Source organism: Hyaena hyaena, unplaced genomic scaffold, assembly GCF_003009895.1.
Source record: "Hyaena hyaena isolate Hyena2069 unplaced genomic scaffold, ASM300989v1 scaffold_250, whole genome shotgun sequence".
NCBI classification, from domain to species: domain Eukaryota; kingdom Metazoa; phylum Chordata; class Mammalia; order Carnivora; family Hyaenidae; genus Hyaena; species Hyaena hyaena.
This window is the reverse complement of record NW_024080882.1, coordinates 501152-522304: the sequence shown is the minus strand read 5'-3', so window position 1 is coordinate 522304 and position 21153 is coordinate 501152. Positions and strand designations below refer to the sequence as shown.

The following is a 21153-nucleotide window of genomic DNA, read 5'->3' as shown; positions in this document are numbered from 1 at the left end:
TGAATGGAAAAAGTAACAATAAGCTTGTGATCTTTAGAGTTAGGTCACTATTGTTATAATATTTAGTGAACTTGAAGGTAAGCTCTTATTTACTAAGTTGAAACAAAATGATGATTGTTTTAAATTATGAGCAAAATGAAACCAGTTGAGTATTTTTTAGTCATAAACTTGGATGTCATTTGCAATTATAATATGAAATTGTCTTATTTCATTCTATTATTAACAGTAGAGATAGGAGTACTGATTGAATTCATATCTTCAAAAATCTTCCTTCAAACCACCCTCCTCAACTTAACATTGATCTCAAGTACTTTTAGACCATAAAGTACATGGCGGACACCACATCAGCTGACTTACTTCCTTTTATTTGTTAATTTTCAAGACACTTTAAACACACTTTACCAGCCTTTTAAAATATATCATTACAGCTTCTGGTTCCATTATTAGTAGAGGAGAAGTATTTAGTACATATGTATGCATATGCATATAACATTGTGTAGGAAGTCTTTGGGAGATGTTTTTTGAAAGTAGAGTTAAAAATATCAGTATATTAATATTTTCCCCATAGTATAGAAAGCATATTACTTATATAGGTGGGAAGTGATGGGTTAACATGGCTAGGAGTATAAGTAAAAAATAAGATGTTTCTGTAAATTTAAGAAAAGCTTCTTAAGAGAAGTATTGCTTCCATGCACAGAATTTGTGAAAAAAGAGAAGTTTAAATTTAGTATTATTATGCAATTAAGTGAAATTTATTTCAGTTTGCCTAGAATATTTCTTTTCCAAAATAAGTTTTGAAATAGTTTAATGATTATACTCAAATAGGTTTTTATTACTAAAGAGAACCAAGAAATACCCATATTTGCTTTAATATCTGATCTGTCATTCCAACAAAAAGTGAGGAATGGCTCATTTTTTTTGTTGCTGTAACTGCCATAATTTTAGTATATTTTAAAATGAAATTTAGCAGGGAACAGAAATTACAGCTGTAATTATCTAATGAGAAAATTGCCACCCTTTTTTAATGAGCAGATTCCCCACCAGGCATTTTCTTCCTTACAATACAGATGTATGCTCTGTGAGAGGAAGGACCTTGTATTTCACATTACTTTACCCTCTTGGTTTACAGCAGCTCCTATCAGGTAGTAGCGTAGCAAAGAGTATTTAATGAATACCTATAAAAGCAGAGTGTAACATTTGTTTCTTGACAAGTATATATAGTGATAAAGAGTGAATAGGGAATTTTCAATATCTGAACATCTATAATTTAAGTCTAACATCAGATCTCTTTGCGTTCCTCTGTTGCAGTTTCCAGCTATTGTATTGGCTAAGGTACGTCAGATGATACTTCAGTAAGAAACTAATCCTGAAATCTAGGTGTAACTCAACAAAGGTTTATTTGTCCAACACACTGTGCTCTCCTGTGCAAGTTTAGGGGAGGGGTGGAGTCTGTTCCGAAGAGTTGTGTAGGGAACCAGGCTCTTGTGTTCCTGCTGTCTCAGCACGTGGTTCTCAGACAAGAAAGAATGCAAGGAGAATTTACTGCATTTAATCTGCAAGTGACACAGATTGCCTGTGCCTACAGAATCATAGTAACAACATAAATCAATGGGAATGAAGAATTCTCATAAACCCATGATGAAGAAAATCAGTTGGAATTTGATGAACCCATTGTTGTCTTGGCCACAACTTGACTGTTTCAGATTCTTGTTTTCCAAAATAAGGTTTATGGAATGCTCATTTCATTGGATAGGTTTTACACACACACACACACATACACACACACACACACACATTCTTACGTACACAGATTTGTCAAACTTAATACATTTGGTCTTATTTCCTAAACCTGTTGGAGTGAAGAGTCTGCTTTTTGGGAGACCATCTATCAGAACTAGTATTCCATGGCACAATTTTAGAGAACCCTCTTCTTGATCAAATAGGTTGAATAAATGACCAAAGCTGTCATAAAATAAGAAAACTCATTTTAATGGATCTTTAGTCTACAGTAAATTTGTGGACACATCACTTTTGAGTGTGTCTGTCAATAAAACCTAAGTGGAAAAATAATACACCATTTAGCTTATTGTAAAACCAGATTTCTGACCACCTCAAGTGTCAGTGCAGAACCAAGGACCTGAAAATAAAAGAGACAAGAAATGCATGTTATGGACTTATGTGGTTCTTAATTACTTTGTGCAGAGATCATGTGCTAAGACAAATTTCTTTTATTCAGGTCAATTCCAGCTTCCTCTTGGTTGGCACAAAGTATTAACAGGAGTTTGTTTTCAGTCCATAGCAAGTTATAGCTATCAAATTAGAATGTTGCAGGTTTTCTTTTTCCTTCAGAGACTTGTAAACTGGCAGTAGCATAAAACAAAAGCATCACAACCAACAATTAGGAAAAGCCCAGAATGCCCATTAAAAAAACAAGGAAATGCACAGCAACGACTTACCCGTATTTTTAGTAGGAGAGGCTGTCCCTATTTCACAATTATTCAAGTTCTCCAAATAAAGTTAAATTGCCAGTAGCATGCTCTGTTTTGAAAAGACAGGCAAATACATAAAACATTCTACATGATTGCCATTTCAAGTACTGGAGGTAAAAAATAATTGAGTTTCATTCCTTAAAACTGTAAGCTTCAGAAATAAGAGATGTTCAGAATATATCTTCGCTTCTGTTGATGTAAATTAGAAGACAGTGGTATAATGCTGTTTTAAATTTATAGAATAAAATATGTCATACAGATTTTTATTTCTCATTTTCTCTCTTAATAACAAGGCAGTTATGCACTCCTACTAATTTGCAGTTACAGTGAAATCTTAATTAACTTGCTAAGCTGTTACATTTTAGGACAATTGTTAGCCCATTTAGAAGAGTAGATTTTAAAATGTTTCTCTGTATCTTGTATAATAATTGCACTTTTGTATCCATTTGCGTCACATTTTTTCCCTAAATTATTTTCCCATAGTTCCCAAAAAAGTATTAAGATAAATAGTGATTATCCTCAGTTTGAGGCATTTTATTAGTAAAAAATTATAAAAGGATCATACACATAATTATACTTTTCATCATATGTTTGTTGAAGATGCATTTTGGATAATGGCAAATGGCATCATAAAGCAGGCATTAACAGCAGGATTATTTATGAGCTTATAACATCTGCTGTTTGTACCTGCTGCAGATTTCCTGAAGTTCTGTTCAATGAAAGCAGTGATGTATCATGCAAAGTACAGACCAACTGCAATGAAATTGTTCATCATGAGTTATTAGTGAACCTTTTGCATATATTGGTATAAACTATGTCTAGATTTAGTTTTTAATGTTTTCCACCCTCACATTGAGTTTAACATGATAAGTCACTTGAAAAGAGTGAAAAATGTCTAGGTCCCATGGTTAATTTTCTTGGAAATCTCTTAGCTTGAAAATGCTTTAGAAATACTGTACCTTACGTGTGCCTAGGTGGCTTCATTGGTCAAGTGTCCAACTCTTGATTTTGGCTCAGGTCATGATCTCATGGGTTCCTGAGTTTGAACACCTTGTTGGATTCTGTGCTGACATCACGGAGCCTACTTGGGATTTCTAGTCTCCCTCCCTCTCTGCCCTTCCCCGACTCACGTTTTTTCTCTCTCTCTCTCTCTCGAAAATAAATCGTTAAAAAAAGAAATATTGTACCTTAATCATTTTCTCTTTGTATATTCTTTTTTTAAACTTTATTTATTTATTTTGAGAGAGACCATTCCGCAAGCCAGTGGGAGTAGGGGAGGGCCAGAGAGAGAAGGAGAGAGAGAGGGGGAGAGAGAGAAAGAATCCCAAGTGAGCCTGCACTGAGACTGCAGAGCCTGACTCAGGGCTTGAACCCCCAAACTATGAGTTGGTCGCTCAAGCGGCACTCTTCTTGCATATTCTGTGTTAGATACAAGATCCAAGGGCACACACTCTTTATTTTTATTTTTATTCATTTTCTTTCTTTAGACTATCTATTGTTTAAGGGAATAGTGTTTCTTTGAAGATTGGAAAGCTGTGATAGCAAAATCTCTTAGGAACATCTGATTCCAAATCAGTGAGTTGAAATGACACAATTAACAGTATACATGATACTACAAAAAATGAAAATGGAGTTAACAAATAATAGTGTCCACTCTCTGTATTCACTGTTATTTTTAATTCCTGTGTGGAAAACGCATAGTGTTCAGTTTTGAAACTTTAACTTTTGGAACTGCTGTTGGTTTTGGTTTGTTTGGTTTTTAGTTGAAATAAACAAAAACCTGTTGATCATGTGAAGACCACTTCACACCTCACCTGTTGCATTTTTCCTTATGAGTTGTTTTACCAAAGTCCTCAATAATTAACATTTTAAGAAATCTAAAGTGTGTTTATTGGGATGATTTCCCTCTGTTGATTCAGGGTGCTTTTAGTGCTTCTTCTGAAGGAGCATCCTTCTGTGAACCTTGCTTTGCCTCCTGTAAGCTGGCCAAGAACGGTGGAGCAGCGAACACACAGAACTACTGTTAGCACATCGCTAACGATGGTGGTGACTTTATAGCATCCTGAGCACTTCACATCCATGATGTAGGAAATGACACTCTACTACTCTACTCTGCTTCTTGTGTTTACTCTTAGCCTCTTCTAGAGAGGGCTGGAGGAGGACCTTCTCAAGAGCATTTTCCTTTTTTAATAGTGTTTATTTATTTTCGAGAGAGAACATGAACAAGTAGGAGAGGAACAGAGAGAGGGACAGCACAGAGCCTAATGTGGGGCTCGAACTCATGAACCACGAGATAGTGACTTGAGCTGAAGCCAGACACTTAACCAATTGACACTTAACCAACCACCCCTAACCTATTATTTGTTACAGATCAACTGTATTGATAAAGAACTTGAATGATCTCCAGAGAAGGAGGATGAACAGGGGAAGATGCCAATCCCAAAAGGTTGTGTTTTGTATAATCCCATTTATACAACAACCTTGAAATGGTAAATGGTAGAAATGGAGAATGAGCTAGTAACTGGCAGGAGGTAGAGGGCAGGTGGGGGCATTAGGGGAGCAGGTGGGGCTATAACAAGGCAACATGAGAGATCTTTGTGGTGAGAGAACTATTGTGTATCTTGACTATATCAGTGTCAGATCCTGGTCATGATACTGCACTTGAATTTTTCAAAATACTACCACTAGAGCAAACTGGGTAAAAGTACATGGGATATCTCTGTATGACTTCTTACATTACATTCAAATCTAAAATTATCTGAAAATGAAAAGCTTAAATGAAAAGAAATGGCTTTTCTCCCCACAATAATATTCCCTCAAGGGGCGCCTGGGTGGCTCAGTTGGTTAAGTGTCTGGCTTCAGCTCAAGTCACTATCTCGTGGTTCATGAGTTCCATTTCAAGGTTGTTGTATAAATGGGATTATACAAAACACAACCTTTTGGGATTGGCATCTTCCCCTGTTCATCCTCATTCTCTGGAGATCATTCAAGTTCTTTATCAATACAGTTGATCCGTAACAAATAATAGGTTAGGGGTGTTGATCCTCCCCCAAACCCCATGCTATCAAAAATCTGCATATAAATTTTGGCTTCACAAAAACTTAACTAATACCGTACCATTGACCTGAGGTCTTACTGGTAAGAGAAACAGTTGATTAACATGAATTTTGTATGTTATATGTATTCTATACTGTATTCTTACAATAAAGTAAGCTAGAGAAAATAAAGTCACAAGGAAGAACATACATTTGCAGCACTGTACTACAGAAATATCTGTGTATAAGGGGACCCATGCACTTCCTTACTTTTTGAGGATCACCTGTGGTTTGTTTCTTTTTATCACCGACTAGTATTTCGTGGTGTAGGTGTATCTACCATACCTCATTTAGCACTCACCCATTGAAGGACATCTGGATTGTTTCCAGTTTTGAGCTATCATGAAGAGAAAAAGTTGCTATGAATATGTATGTACAAGTTTTTGTGTGAACATAAATTTTTATGCTCTTAGATAAATGTCTGAGAGTGCAATTGCTAGACTATTTGGCAGTAATATGCTTAATTTTATAGGACCCATCAGTTTTCCTGAGTTGTTTTACCATTCATGGTTTGGTCAGCAGCGTATGATTGATCCCATTTCTCTGCGCCCTCACCAGCATTCGATGTTGTCACAGTTTTTATCTTTGCCATTCCGATAGGTGTTTAGTGACATTTATTCTGGTTCTCATCTGCGCTTTCCCTGATGGCTTATTCTGTTCAACATCTTTGCATTTGCGTATTTGCTAAGCATATATTCTCTTTGGTAAAATGTTATGTCCATATCTTTTGTCTGTTTTCAAATTGGGTAGCTTATTTCTTAGTTTTGAGTTCTTTGTATATTCTAGATACTTGTCCTTTGTCAACATAATGTTTGCTACTATATTTTCACCCTCTTCACAGGTCCTTTCTTAGGGCAAAAGTTTTAAAATTTGATGAAGTCCAACTGAGCAGTTTTTCATTTTAGAGATCATGCTATTGATCTCTTTTCCTAGGGACACCTGTGTGTCTCAGTTGGTTAAGCGTCAGACTCTTGATTTGGGCTCGAATCATGATTTCACCGTTCATAAAATCGAGTTTCACATCAAACCTCACATCGGGCTCCATGCTGACAGCACAGAGCCTGCTTGGGATTCACTATTTCTCTGCACCACCCTCCCCTCTCTCTCTCAAAAATGAGTAAACATTAAAAAACAAAAAAACAACTCTCTTCCTAGCCCCAAATCCTAAAGATTTTCTCTTATTTTACGTAATATTTTGTGTTTTTGCATTTTACATTTAAGTCTGTGCTACATTTTGATTTAACTCTTGTATAAGATTTAAGACTTAAGTTGAGGTTCATTGCTTTATCTATGGCTGTCTACTTGATCCAGCACAATTTGGAGAGAAAGCCTAGTTTTCTTCCATTAAATTGCTTTTGTATATTTCCAAGAGATCATTTGGGCCTATTTCTCTGGTACTATCTCTAGATTTTGTATTCTGTTCCAGTGGTCTGTGTGTCTCTTCCTCCACTGATATCATACAATGTTGATCATTTGAACTATAATAATCCTTGAAGTTGGGTAGACTGATTCCTCCCACTTTGTTAGTTTTTCAGATTATATTAGAATAACCAAATTATTCTAAGTTCTTTGATTTCAATATAAATTTTAGAATAATCTTGTCAATCTTTATTATAAAAAAAGATTTGCTGGGACTTTGATAGAAATTGTATTTAACTTAAATGTCAGTTTGGGGAGAATTGACAACCTTTGTTGTTGTTTTTAATGTTTTATTTATTCTTAGAGAGAGACACAGAGCATGAGTGGGTGAGGGGCAGAGTGAGAGAGGGACACAGAATCCAAAGCAGGCTCCAGGCTCTGAGCTGTCAGCACTGAGCCTGACGCCAGGCTCGAACTCATAAGCTGTGAGATCATGACCTGGGCCCAAGTCAGACACTTAACCAACTGAGCCACCCAGGTGCCTACAACCTTCGAATGTGTAGTCTTCCAGTCAATGAACATGATATGTTTATTTATTTACATCTATTTAATTTTTTCTATTAGCTTTTTGTGGTTTTATGGATATACTCATATACATGTTTGGTTTGCTTGCTACCTATTTTTAAGCATTTGTAAATGGTTACTATCATGCTTTAAATTTCAGCGTCCAGGGGCGCCTGGGTGGCTTAGTCGGTTGGGTGTCCGACTTTCGCTTAGGTCATGATCTCACGGTTCGTGGGTTCGAGCCCTGCGTCGGGCTCTGTGCTGACTGCCGGCTCAGAGCCTGGAGCCTGTTTCAATCTGTGACTCCCTCTCTCTCTGACCCTCCCCTGCTCATGCTGTCTCTCTCTCTCTCTCCTAGAAATAAATAAAAACATTAAAAAAAAAATTTCAGTGTCCACCTGCTTATTGCAAGTATATAAAGATAAGATTGACTTTTGTATGTGTATCTTAAATCCTTTGACTTTGCTGAACCCATTTTTTATTTCTAGGAGATTTCTTTTTTTAGTTTATTTTGAGGTTCTCTGGGATTTTCTCAAAAATGATGTTATTTGCAAATATGGACAGTCATATCCCTGCCTTTTTTTATTAGTATGCCTTTTATTTCCTTTTATTGCCTTATTTCACTTACTATACCCTCCAGTCTCTACTTTTACAAAAAATGTAGAGAAGAGTGGCTGTGTTTTTCTGTGCCCAGTGTTAGGGAGAATATATTCATTCTTTTCACCAGTCAGTAAAATACTAGCTGAGGAATGTTGTAGGTGTTCTTTATCAACATAAGAAGTTTCCTTCTATTCCTATTGCTTTCTGAGAACTTGTATCATGAATGGGTGTTGAATTTGTTTAAATGTTTTTTTCTGCATTGATGACTATAATCATGTGATTTTTTTTTCTTTAGGCTTTTAATATGGTAGATTAAACCAGTTCTACATTCCTGAAATAAACATCATTTGGTTATGGTGTGTAACTTACATATACATGAATTTTATTTGCTAATACACTGTTGAGGATTTTTGTTTCTATAGTTATAAGGAACATTGGTATGTAGTTTTATCTTTCTGTACTCTGATTGATTTTGGCTTCAGGGTGATATTAGCTTTACAAAATGAATTGTGAAGTGTTCCCACATCTATATTTTCTGGAAGAGATTGTGTTGCATTTATGTCAGTTCTTTGAATGTTTGATAGAATTCTCCATCTGAGCTTAGAGATTTTTCTTTTTAGGAACTTTAAAATTATTATTTAAATTTCTTTAATGGTTATAAGATTATTCAAATTATCTGTTTTATATTGAACAAGGTTAAGTAGTTCATGTTTTTCAAAGACTTGATCAATTTCATGCCATCTCTCAAATGTTATGTCTATAGAGCTGTTTATAATATTATTTTATTTTATTGTTTGGATATCAGCAGGAGCAGTGGTGATATCCCCATTCCATTCCTGGTACAGCTAATTTGCATTGTCCCTCTTGTTTTCTTGGTTACCCTTTAGAGCTTTGTCCATTTTACTGTTCTTTTGAGAGATCAGCTCATTATTTCATGATTTTTAATGTTTTTTTTTCTGTTTTTAACTTCTTGGTTTCTGCTCTTATATGTGTTATTAACTTCTTTCATTTTATGTTGGTATTTTTTTCTTTTTCTTTTTCTTATTTTTTTAGTTTCTTGAGGTAAGAATTTAGATTTATTAATATTGGACTTTTCATCTTCCCTAACATAAGCTTTTAGTACTATATACTTCTTAGCTTTGCAATAGCTGTGTCCCATAAATATTAACATTTTGTCTTTTTAGTTTCATTCAGTTCAGTTTACTGTTTAATTTCTCTTGAAATCTTTTCTTTGACCCATGGGTTGTTTAGAAGTGTGCTGTTTAGTTGCTACCTATTTGGAGATTTTCATGTTCTTTTTTTGTGATTGATTTCCAGTTTGATTTCCACTGACATCACAGAATACACTCTGTATGATTTCATTTCTGCTAACTAGTTGAGCCTTCTTTTATGGCCCCAAATATGATATATTTTGGTATATATTCCATAATAATTGAAAAGAAATGTGCTCTGTTTTGGGGGCATACTCAGGGTCACTATGTTTTCTTGATGCATTGATCCTTTTATTATTATATAGTATTTCGCTTTCTTTAATATATACATTTTGCTCTGAATTCTACTTGATCTGATATTAATATAACCACTTTTGCTTTTTTTTAAAAAATTAATGCCTACATAGAATGTGTTTTTCCATCTTTTTTACCTGTCTGTATCATGTTTAAAGTGAATTTCCTGTAGACAGTATATAATTGGGTCATTCACATTACTAATCTCTTTCTTTTAATTGACGTATTTAGACCATTCACATTTAAAATGATTAATGGCATGTTAAGGCTTACATCTGTCATTTCAGTTTTGTTTTCTGTTTGTTTTATTTCCTTTTCATTTCTCTTTTTCCTAACTTCTTGCTTGTTACTTGAATGTATTTAGAGTTTCATTTTGATTTATCTATAGTGTTTTTATGTTTATCTCTTTATGTAACTTTTTTAGCTTTTTATATTTATCTCTTTATGTAATTTAGGTATTACATTATATATGCATAGTTGATCACAGTCTACTGGTGTTGTTATTTTACAAATTTGAATGCAGTGTAGAAACTTACCTCCCTTTATGTCTTTTCACTCTTCCTCATATATACTCTTTGCCTTAACTATCTTCTTTACATATATTTATAACTTTATCAGTCTTATACTTTTTTATTTTGCCACCAAACATAATATAGAAAACTCCAGAGCAAAGCCGTATCTGTTGTATTTACCCATGTTTTTGTTTTACTGTGTTCTTTTTTCCTTCCAGATATTTTAAGTTTCTTTTAAAATTACTTCTTTTTTGTTTGTAGAACATCCTTTAGTCCTTTCAGAAAAGGTCTGCTTATGACTAATTCTCTTCACTTTCCTTCATCTGAGAATGTCTTGATTTATCTTTCATTCTATAAGGTTATTTTCACTGGTTATAGGATTCTGGGTAAATGGTTCTTTCCTTTCAGCACTTAAAAAGTGTTCCACTTGCTTTTTATATCTATGGCTTCTGATATGAAATTTGCTGTAATTCAGATTACCTTTCTGCTATACATAAGATGTTATTTCGGTCTTAATAATTTCATTATTTTTCTTTGCTTTTAGTTTTCAGAGAGTTACCTGTGACATGTCTTGGTTCGTATTTCTTATTGGACTTATGTTGTTTGGAATTTGTTCATTTTCCTGAACCTGAAGGTATATGTCTTTGGACAAGGAAGGGAAATGTTCAGCTGTTATTTCTTTGAGTATGATTTTTGTAACCCTAGCTTTTTCCTCTCCTTCTGTGACTTCAATGTAATGAATGTTAGATCTTTGGGTAAGGTCTTATGGATCCCTGTGGATCTAATTGCTTTGTTGTTGCTGTTTTCACTCTATTTTCTCTGTTTTCAGATTGGATTATTTCTATTGTTCTGTCTAATCGATGATATTCAAACAAATTCACTGATTCTTCTGTTCCCTCCATTCTGTCGTTGAGCCCATTCCATGAGTTTTTAATTTTGATTACTGTATTTTTCATGACTAAAACGTACATATGGCTCTTCTTTATGTCTTTGATTTCTTTACTGAATATATTTCTACATTTTTTTCAAAGTTTCCATTTGTTTCAGCATATTCACAATTTTTTATTTAAGCTATTATTTTGTGATAGCTTCTTTAAAATCTTCCTCTGATACTTTTTGACATCAAGGCATTCATATCTATTGATTGTCTTTCTTTTTTTCATTCTCTTTGGAAAATTTCTGGTTCTTAGGATGATGATTGATTCCCAACTGAAACCTGGACATATTGTATATTATGTTATAAGAGTCTGTGAAGTGAATGTAATACATCATTACTGGCAGAGTGGGTACAGATCCAGTTTCTATACTCAGCTCTGTTGATACCCAAGGGCAGGAAAGAAGGGTGTAGGAAGCGAAGGGATAGCCTTTACTATCCTTTGGGTATGAAAGTTCAGGGTCCTTCCAAACCTAACCTTTTCTGGCATGCCTCTTTATAGCCTCTCCAGGGTGGAAGTCTAGGCTCCCACTTGACCTCTGCTTCTGTAGGTGGAAGAGGGTCCATAGTTTTCCTGCAGCTGTCGGTTGGAGTAGAACAGGTATTGTCTAAATTTTCTTGTCCTGCCAGGCCGTTCTTTTCCTGGTGATTTGGCTAGAGGCAAAAAGCTTTTTTTGGGCCTTCTTAGTCTGTTGCCCTTGTATTTCCATCTTGCTCTTTGCTTCAGCAAGAAATCATGGATGTGTAATGCAAAAAGAAAGTTCAGGAGACTCACCACCTTTCTTCCTCCTTGGGTTTTGAGATCCCTAGCTGTTCTCTCTTCTTTCCTGCTTTTAGAGTCCTATTCTGCTCATTTTGTATATAATGTCCACGGATTTTATTTGTTTTATTTTTAATTTTTTAAATGTTTTGTTGTTGTTGTTGTTTACTGAGAGAGAGAGAGGGCCAGAGAGAGAGAGCAGAGGAGGGGCAGAGAGAGAGGGAGACATAGAATTCAAAGTAGGTTCCACGTTCTGAGCTGTCAGCACAGAGCCCGATGTGGGGCTTGAACCCACAAACCATGAGGCCATGACCTGAGCTGAAGTCGGATGCTTAACTGACTGAGCCACCCAGGTACCCCTATAATGCCCAGTGATTTTAATTGTACTTCATGAGAGTAATAAAGTACCTCTACTCCATGTTTTTTGAAGTAGATGTCCTTGATACCATTTGCTTTCCAATGGGAACATTAAACAAATGCTGTATTTGGTAGTGTAGACATATTGTAAAATTAAACTGCTTTTGGCTAAAATATTAAAATTTTAATCATGAATCTTAAAAACCATTCACCAAAGAGAAGTTAATTCTTGATTTCTTGCCTGTTTGTAATTAGATAATAGAAACACCACCTGGAGAACTGATTCCCTTTGAAGAAGTTTGTATTTTCTGTCAATCTCATTAAAGAAAATACAAATATAGAAATTACAGTAAAGGCTATAACTTATTCTTTTTTGTTATTAAAAGAAACGGTTTATCAGAAGTGGTCTTTCAGTGGGCTGTGCCAAATAAATCCATGGTAAGAGAGTCAGCATTATTTAAGTGAGGCTAAATTCTATGAATTTTCTGTTCTTTTTGTTGTTTACCTTATAGGTTGATTAGAAATTAATGTTTGGATAACACTCTTTTGTATTTACTTCTGAAATTACTATTTTGATCTTATGAACTTATTACTACATAATACCCAAGAAGCCTTAAAAATAAAGTGAGTGGGGCACCTGGGTGGCTCAGTCGTTTAAATATCCAACTCATGATTTCAGCTTAGGACATGATTTCACAGTTCGTCAGTCTGAGCCCTGCATGAGGCTCTGCACTGTCAATGCACAGCCTGTTTGGGATTTTCTCTCTACTTCTCTCTATGCCCCTCCCCACTCATTCACTCTCTCTCTTTCTCAGTCTCTCTCTTTCTCTCAAAATAATTAAATAAACTTTTTAAAAAGGCTGTCTTTAAAAAAATAAAAAATAAATAAAGTGGGTAAGTTTGATATGAAATTCAGTGGAAATACAAAATGAAAAGATCAATTACTTTTCCTTCAAGAATTCAGGGAAGAGACATTTAACTTCAAATGACAGATAGAAGTCTTAAGCCAGTTAATTTGAAAATATATGAAAGGTTATGCATGACTATATGGAGTGACTATGAAAGACTTTGGACAGTAGAAATGTGTAGGATAAATTAATAAAGAAATCTTCAGAATTGGCTTTATTATTTGTGGATGACACACTTCATTTAATGACATGAATGAAATTAAATGCACTTTGCTTTTAAATTCTACCACTTCTAAGTGGAGATGAGTTTAAACATATATTGTGATAGAATTGGAGAGAGATATTATATCCATCAAAAGTTTAACTAGATGCCAGATATTTCTTTTTTATTGAATTTTTAATGTTTTATTTATTTCTGAAAGAGAGAGCGAGAGAGAGAGAGAGCGCAAGTGAGCGTGAGCAGGGGAGGGTCGGTGAGAGAGAAAGACACGGAATCTGAAACAGGCTCTAGGCTCTGAGCTAGCTGTCAGCACAGACCCCAACGTGGGGCTTGAGCCCACGAACCATGAGATCATGACCTGAGCCAAAGTCGGACACTTAACTGACTGAGCCACCCAAGTGCCCCGCCAGACCTTTCTTTTGTCTAGAAAAAAAGGATGGCTTGGACGTATTAAATCCACACACATGTGCACTCACACACACCAAACTGGATCTTGATATGCAAAGATTAACTTCTAAAAATAAGTCTAGTTCATGATGTTATTATGAAAAACTATTTGCTACCTCCTTTGTTTTGCATTTACTCTTTTAAGGGGACCTCATTAATCAACAATATCTTCTCTATGACTTAAAGGACATTTATATTAAGATGGTGTTTTTATTTGTTGGTTCAGATCTCATTCATAGAAATGAGTGGTACTCTCCAAATCAAAAAATGTCATAGAACCTGATATAGTGGTTCATAAAATAAAAGAAAAAAAAACAGGCTAGTATACATATGAAAAATTTCTGTGGAGGGCAGGAGGTAGTCAAAATTTTCAAAACAAAGTTAATGAAGATATAAATTAGAATAATAGTTCTGGAGGGCAGTTTGTCAGTATCTATCAGAAGCCATGCAAACCCTTTATCCCAGTAATTTGACTCCAAGGAATCTATTCCAAGAAAAGTAATCAGAGTAGCACAGAAAATTTTAAATAAGCGCATGCATCAGAATATCTCTATCAGTTTTCTGTTATGTTTTCTCTGTTTATTATTTTTCTTCCTAATGCTGCTCTTATTTATATTTTACATTTGACAATTGTATCATAGTATCATTTTCAAATTGGTAAAGAAATCTAATAAATACTATTTCCAAAAGCATACATTAAAATTGTAATATTTAACCCATTTCAACCCCATACAGTAGTAGCCAGTTAAGGATTGAATATTCTTCTTAATGTCTTTGTTACTCCTTAGGCATAAAATCCTTTTAATTCTTTCTTGTATCTGTGACAGAAATATTTTAAATGGTAGACACCAGAAACTATTAAAAAAAAGCCAACCAATAAGTTAATAGGCTCTGTGTGCTTAAAATGCAGGGCCACCTGCTGTGGAATCCACAGGTCTTGTTTTAGATTCTAGCTCTGTTACTAACCTTTGGGAAGTCTTTTAATCCCTCCAGAGGCAATTTTCTTTTTATTAGTTGAAACATAACGATGTTGCTGTTTTTGTTAGTTGAGACAATTTTGTAGTGACAATTTCTTGTTCAACCTAACCAAAAGAATAATAGATCTCCTAGCACCAGTGATCTGTAAGTTTATAGTAGAGTTAAGGCTGATTTGCCTTAAACAACTAGTTTCATCGTATTCAAAAAAATCTGCTTTAAGAGGCAAAAGACACTGGCCATTCACAAAGCTGCTCATATTAACTTGTGAAATGGTTAGCTTATTCTTTCATTTAAAAAGTGTTTTCCTGGTTCCCAGTCCCATGTTATGTTGAGGCACAAAAATAAAATACGAGGGGCCCGCTAGGTGCAAAAGAGTTAATTGTTACACATTCAGTGTTAAAGACCCCAAATTCCAATTGCCAAGAAAGTTTAAGAATAAATTAGAAAATATCAGAATTGAGAATTTTTGTAAATGTCATAAAAATAATAAGTCAGATTCTAGGGACTAAAGTATTTTGTGTTGGATGAAATGAGGGAAAAGGAGAGAAAAGGTAAATTAAAGAAAAATATTTACTTTAAAATGATGTAACTTATAAGAGTGTAAAGACTTTTTTTTAAATATACAATTTTATTTTTATACAGTTTCCACAAAGTGACATAATCTTACCTGGTCTCATTTTAAGAATATGTAAAATGAGTTTGTTGATACAGTATGTGCGCTCTAATAGAAATAACAAGAGACACAGAGCCGTTGTAGGGAAAGTCTGGATGGAATGTGATTGCTATACTCCTTGGAGGGCAGAGAGAGTCAGATAACCTCATGAGCTCTGGATATTTATGATCACTCTAGTAAGAGTCACGCTGCTTTTGGAAAAGAAACTAACATAATCCACCTGTTGGAGACAGTGACCTGGGCAGAGTTTCAGGCCCTCACCCCGCACTCTCTTCTTCCCTCTGCCCTGGCCATGGTGCTGATCCTGCTGGAAATAAACAGCCAATCACGGTGCATTATCTCACTTTGGAAAAATGTCACTGGCAACACACCGGAATCCGTAGACATGCATTTGGGGTCTTGCAACTTATCATATCCTCGTGGAGACAAACCAAAAGGGATGGAGAGAATTTCTTTGAGTTCCTACCAGGCGTTTCTTACATACAACGCTATTGAGTTAGTGAAAAAATCATGTGGAAATGTCTCGTCTTTTTCAGCTACTCCCTTGAGACTGCCTGTTTTGAAGAAGTCTGTCGTGTCTTGGGCTGACATGTTGAAAAGAAACCATTTTGCTCCAGTCTTTGAGAAGTACTTCAGATTAACAAAGAGAGCAGTGAGTCACTCCTCATAGGGTTGACAATGGGCAGTGAACATTTGGTGCAAGAAGGGCAGTCTCTGGAAGAAAAGGATGATGTGGTCAGTAGAGAGGAGCTCATGCAGGAATTCAGAAAAGGGCACCAAGCCACTTCCTTGATGCACAGCCGTGCAGTCCCCATTAGCCACGGGGAACCTCTCTGAAGCCAGGACCCTGAAGGGGATGATAACGGCTGTGGCCTTTTCATGCTGCTTCTTAGACATATCAAATGAGAGTGCCAGGGAGTCACACACTGTGGAATTACCTGCACCTTCACGTTAAATCCCTCAGGGCTCATCATCACAGATCTCTAGGCAAAGAAGTGTTCTGCATTTTCAAGCGCTTGATCCCACTGACTAATGGAACAGGAAGACACTGTTGATGATAAAGGGCAGGTGCACGTGTGCTTGAAATTGGCCGCTTTCATTATAGCACGTCTCCACATTCTTAGAAATTCTCTCAATTTGCTATTGTTTTTTTCTTTACCCATTTGGAATGTAATCTGGGGAATCAAGCTGTATTCTAGTAGTGTCAAAAATAATGCTAAAAATAGTTCCAACTGATTAATTTAATCCTCTCTCTTTTCTCGTCTCCTGCTCTTTTCTTCTGTCTTTCCAAATACTTTCCTGACTACTAGAGATGAGTTGCAGGATAATAGAAACTTAATGAGGCTTCTCATAAGTGTTTGAATCGAAAACTCACATGTCTTAAGAAATACTGATGGGCTCCTTAATAAAGGGACGATTTCTAATCCATTTGGTTATGAAGTGCTCCTAAGCAAATGCAATAAAAACAGTCCAAGTTCTGGATAAGAACTCTAACAGGGAATTGGTTGCTTTCAGTGTGTCTGAATACAGCCTTTGCTACCTGTTTGAGCAGGTGTCCAATCACAAATGGATTTCCAAACAGGCTTCTTTGCAGCCTACTTACCAGATGGAGAGGGCTTAAGTAGGTGAAGCTGAAATTCCAAATGTGGTTCTCACATTTCACTTTGAGATTGTACATCATAAGAATTATTAGTGTCTCCTCTTGAATGCTGACAAAAACTGAGGACTGATGGATGTGGGGGGGAGGGGGGATGGGCATGGAGGAGGACACTTGTGGGGATGAGCATTGGGAGTTATGTGGAAACTAATTTGACAATAAACTATTTGTAAAAAAAAAAAAAGAATTATTAGTCTATCACTGGAAGAGAAAGGTTACGTGCGTTTGGCAGTTGTAGAAGTGTCAGTTATTTTAATGAAAATAAAATGGCATGGAATTTCCCATTTTTCTTTTGCAACAGATTGCTACGGATTAAGTTTTAAACAGGGAGAAACCTGTTGTCTTTTCTCTTTGTGTAAATCTTAAAAGCTGTGTAACATCAAAATTGCTCATAAATTATTTCCACATCTAACTTAAGCATATATAACATCTACTTTTTAAATTTACTACCTCTCTTCCAAAAGTGCATATATGTTTTATGTCTCTATGTATATACATACATGTGTATGTATGTATACAATTCCATTTTTGTTAAGTCACACATACACTCATATCACATCCTGACAAAGTCATATCATGTGAAAAGAATAAAACTTTCCTTGCCTTGAAAACTTAAAAATACTGATTTTTCAGCAATGACACTTTAAAAACAGGTGAAGAAACAGGCAAACATATATTATAAGGAGACCATAGAGTATTTTCATATGAATTACCTTTGAGTCACCACCTGTGTGTCTGTTTCCATTTAGAATTTTGATAAAAATTACCTTTTAGGTATATTTACAGTTCTTTCCATTTTTATTCCCTTTTATGAGGAAAGGACAAATATGATATAAGAAATCCTTGCAAATAAAAATGGCAACATTGGAATACATATTTTGTTTAGATATTTCTAAATAATGCTTGAAAGTTTCTGCCAGAGATATGGCTTCATGTTCACTGAACACATACGTCCTGTAAGCTGACTTGGTTTGTGTAAGTTAGGACTCTGTTCAAACTCAAATTATAAAATACCTGATTAAGAGTGGCTTAAACTTATAGTGGTGATTTTTCTTATGTAACAATTCTGAGGCAGGCAGTCCAGGACTAAAGCAACAGATTCACAGTGTCATGAAGCACTCAGACATATTCTGTCTCTTGCTCTTCCCATGTCATGTGATTTTTTTTCCCAAATGGTGACAAAATGGCTGCTGCACATCTGACATCACATCAGTTTTCAGGCAGAAAGAAGGGAGGAGAGCAAGAGGCTCAGAAAAGCTTGTCAGCTGTCTATCCCTTTAAAAAAGTTCCCTGTCTGTTCTATCTCACTGAACACGGGTGGGTCCCCTGACAAGTAAGCTTTCTGGCCTCCAAAGAAGAAGGCAACTACAGTGGCTTTGGAGAGTAATTCAATGTCTGCCCATCCCATTCATTGCAACTTTCTGTCAGTGGTCACACCAGGCTAAAGTGATCTAGCCAAGCAGCTCCTCCTTTTCAATCTGACCATTGAATGATTTGACTTATAAGCCAGTTGTTACTGTTGAGACTGCATCCAGAAGCTGTGAAGAAAGTAGATACATAAAGATACCATCTTTCTGAAGCATGTCACAACTGCACTTTCATAAGATAATACTCCACAGTTAGTCTTAGAGATTTGCACTCTGAAGCATTTTTATGTTATGTATGTATATATGTATATACATCTTTCAAAGCTAAAATGGCCATTAAGATTTATTTCTATTTTTGATGACATTATGTCTGGAAAATACTTACTTCAATTACAAAACAACCTTTTTATTGATCATCATTCCTAATTTATGGGTAGTGTTTTTTAATTTGAAAAACCTTGCAGTTAGCAAAAACGGCAATTATGTGCCTCCGTGCAAACAGATGGCATACCTCAGCCATTTAGTTTGTTCATCTTACAGAAGAGTATGAATTCCCTCAGCATCCACATGCCTGGTTCATACCAGTTACAGAGGCAGCAAGAGTGAAATGTGGGACTGACACGATGTGCACAGAGTCTCTCTCTGTAAAGCCTGAAGACTGAAATTCAATATTTTGGTCATCTTTATGATTTCATTTTGCTTTGTTTTATATATTTTAATTAAAAACATCTTTTTTTTCTTTAATGACTACATGCTCAAGTCTGCTATTATGATATAACTTGAACTTTGGAGTCAGAGAACACAGCTTCAAGATATTGAAGATTTCTGATTTCAGTCTAGTTCGAGTGGAGAGTGTGAGCTTCTGTTTTCTTCTTTGTACATGGGGACAGTACCACCTCTGTCATGAACCACAGTCATGTTTCCATGAGATAAAACATGGGATGTGCCTAGCACAGAGCCTGGGCAGAGCGTAGACTCTAGTTTCTTTTCCTTCCTTCCTCTTCATTTCTGGCTTTTTATACCTGAAAGCAGCTAGCTCCTTTACCATCTTTATTACAGATTGGGGAGGGGCGTGGCGAGGGAAAGAGAAAGGTACAGTAGTGAACAGAGTTGAAGAGTCATTCTGGAGTGTCACAGGTGGCAGTTGGAGCTTCGAGATTCGGGGGACAGCAATCACTGCCAGTGAAATCTTTTCCAGAACTTTTAAAACTATGTACTGTTGGGTTAGTATAGAGAAACAACTGGACATCAAAGCTGTGCATTCGTAGCAGCAGCAGATACTGCGAGTTGTCTACCCCCTTCAGATTCCTTCTTTCTTCCTCATGTTACTATCTCACTTGGGTTTGAGGTGCTAATGTGCCCACTACATAACTATAATTTTCTGCCTCTTTTACTAAATTGTGAGGCAGTCAGGTAGTGACATCTAAATGAAAGTCATTGGTACCACTTATGGGAAACCTTTTAAAAGGGAGTAGACAGCGGCACATGACATTTCTCCTTTTCCTTCCTTTCCTCCCTTCCCACAGCCTGGAATAGCAATATAATGCCCTGAGACACAGTTGCCCTTCTGGGCCACGAGTGTGAAAGCCCCATGCCTAGATAGGTGACATCCAGAATATTCTTTCCAGACTTGTGGTTGTGGTATCTTCCCTGGATTGCTTAAAATTGGGCTTTTTGTTATATAAACCCCTATGTGCTAAGAGCAGTGTTACTTATTTATATTTCTTACATGCAAATATGCCCAGTTTTCAACTGTTGGAATCACTTAAAGGAGAATGTGTGGAGACTAATGACAATTTGTCCTCCTAATACCACTCTCCTGCCATATGATAAAATCTGCTTCTTTCCCTTGATAGTCCAGGAAGCCTCAATTGCTTTAGAAATTACAGTAGAAAGAAAAGGCTTTAGAACAATGGTATTATCTGTCGCTACATCATTAAATTCCCATACTCGTATGCTCATGCTTCTCTATTATGTGCAGAATACACCTACGTTATAAAACCTGTTTTTACTTAGCAGTGCTTTAGTGGGTAATATCCCTCTGCAAACATTTTACTTTTGGACTCTGGATTCTTTTCCTGAATACAAGGATCATCTGACGTTTCATCTATCTATCTATCTATCTATCCATTTAGAGAGCTTAAGCAGGGAAGAGGGGCAGGGGGAGAGGGAATCTCTGCATGGAGCCTGATGCAGGGCTCGATCCCATGAACTTGGGATCATGCCTTGAGCTGAAATCAAGAGTTGGATGCTCAACCGAGTTAGCTACTCAGGCACACCTCCTCTTAGGTTTTAAAGCATGTATTTGGGGACAGAGCTACTGTTTGATTATGATCTGCTTTATCAAACAGGACATATGTTAAATATGTAAATGCTGCATATGATTACATTAAACCATAATGTCATAAAAAGTCCTAGGGTTGTCATTGTCTGAATTTAAATATTCATTTCTAAATGCTTTTATTCTGAATAACTTGTAAATTCCACCGGGTGAGTTTGGTGATGATAATTTGCCTAGTAAGATAAAATTCGTCAAACTGGAAACACATAGTGATGGGCCTCACTTGCTCAAAAATGGGCTGTCGATTATATAGCCCTATCTTCTGTTTACGTTACCTGCAAATCTAGAGAGTGAATTTCTTTTTTTTTTTTTCTTTTTAAACTTGTGCTACAAAGACCAATTGTCTTATTGTGTTAGTGTAACACTCTTTTTTTTTTTTTTTTTTTT

General features: G+C 35.8%; 2 protein-coding genes across 6 annotated transcripts in view; one reads left to right on the top strand and one right to left on the bottom strand.

Annotated features, from left to right (window-relative positions):
• PRR16 (proline rich 16) overlaps positions 1–21153 on the top strand; it is a 387870-nt gene that overhangs the window by 204886 nt on the left and 161831 nt on the right. The window lies entirely within an intron of this gene.
• On the bottom strand, positions 4367–4570 carry LOC120240247 (40S ribosomal protein S27-like). The gene has a single exon (XM_039244956.1). The coding sequence runs from the start codon at positions 4568–4570 to the stop codon at positions 4367–4369; it is 204 nt and encodes a 67-aa protein (XP_039100887.1).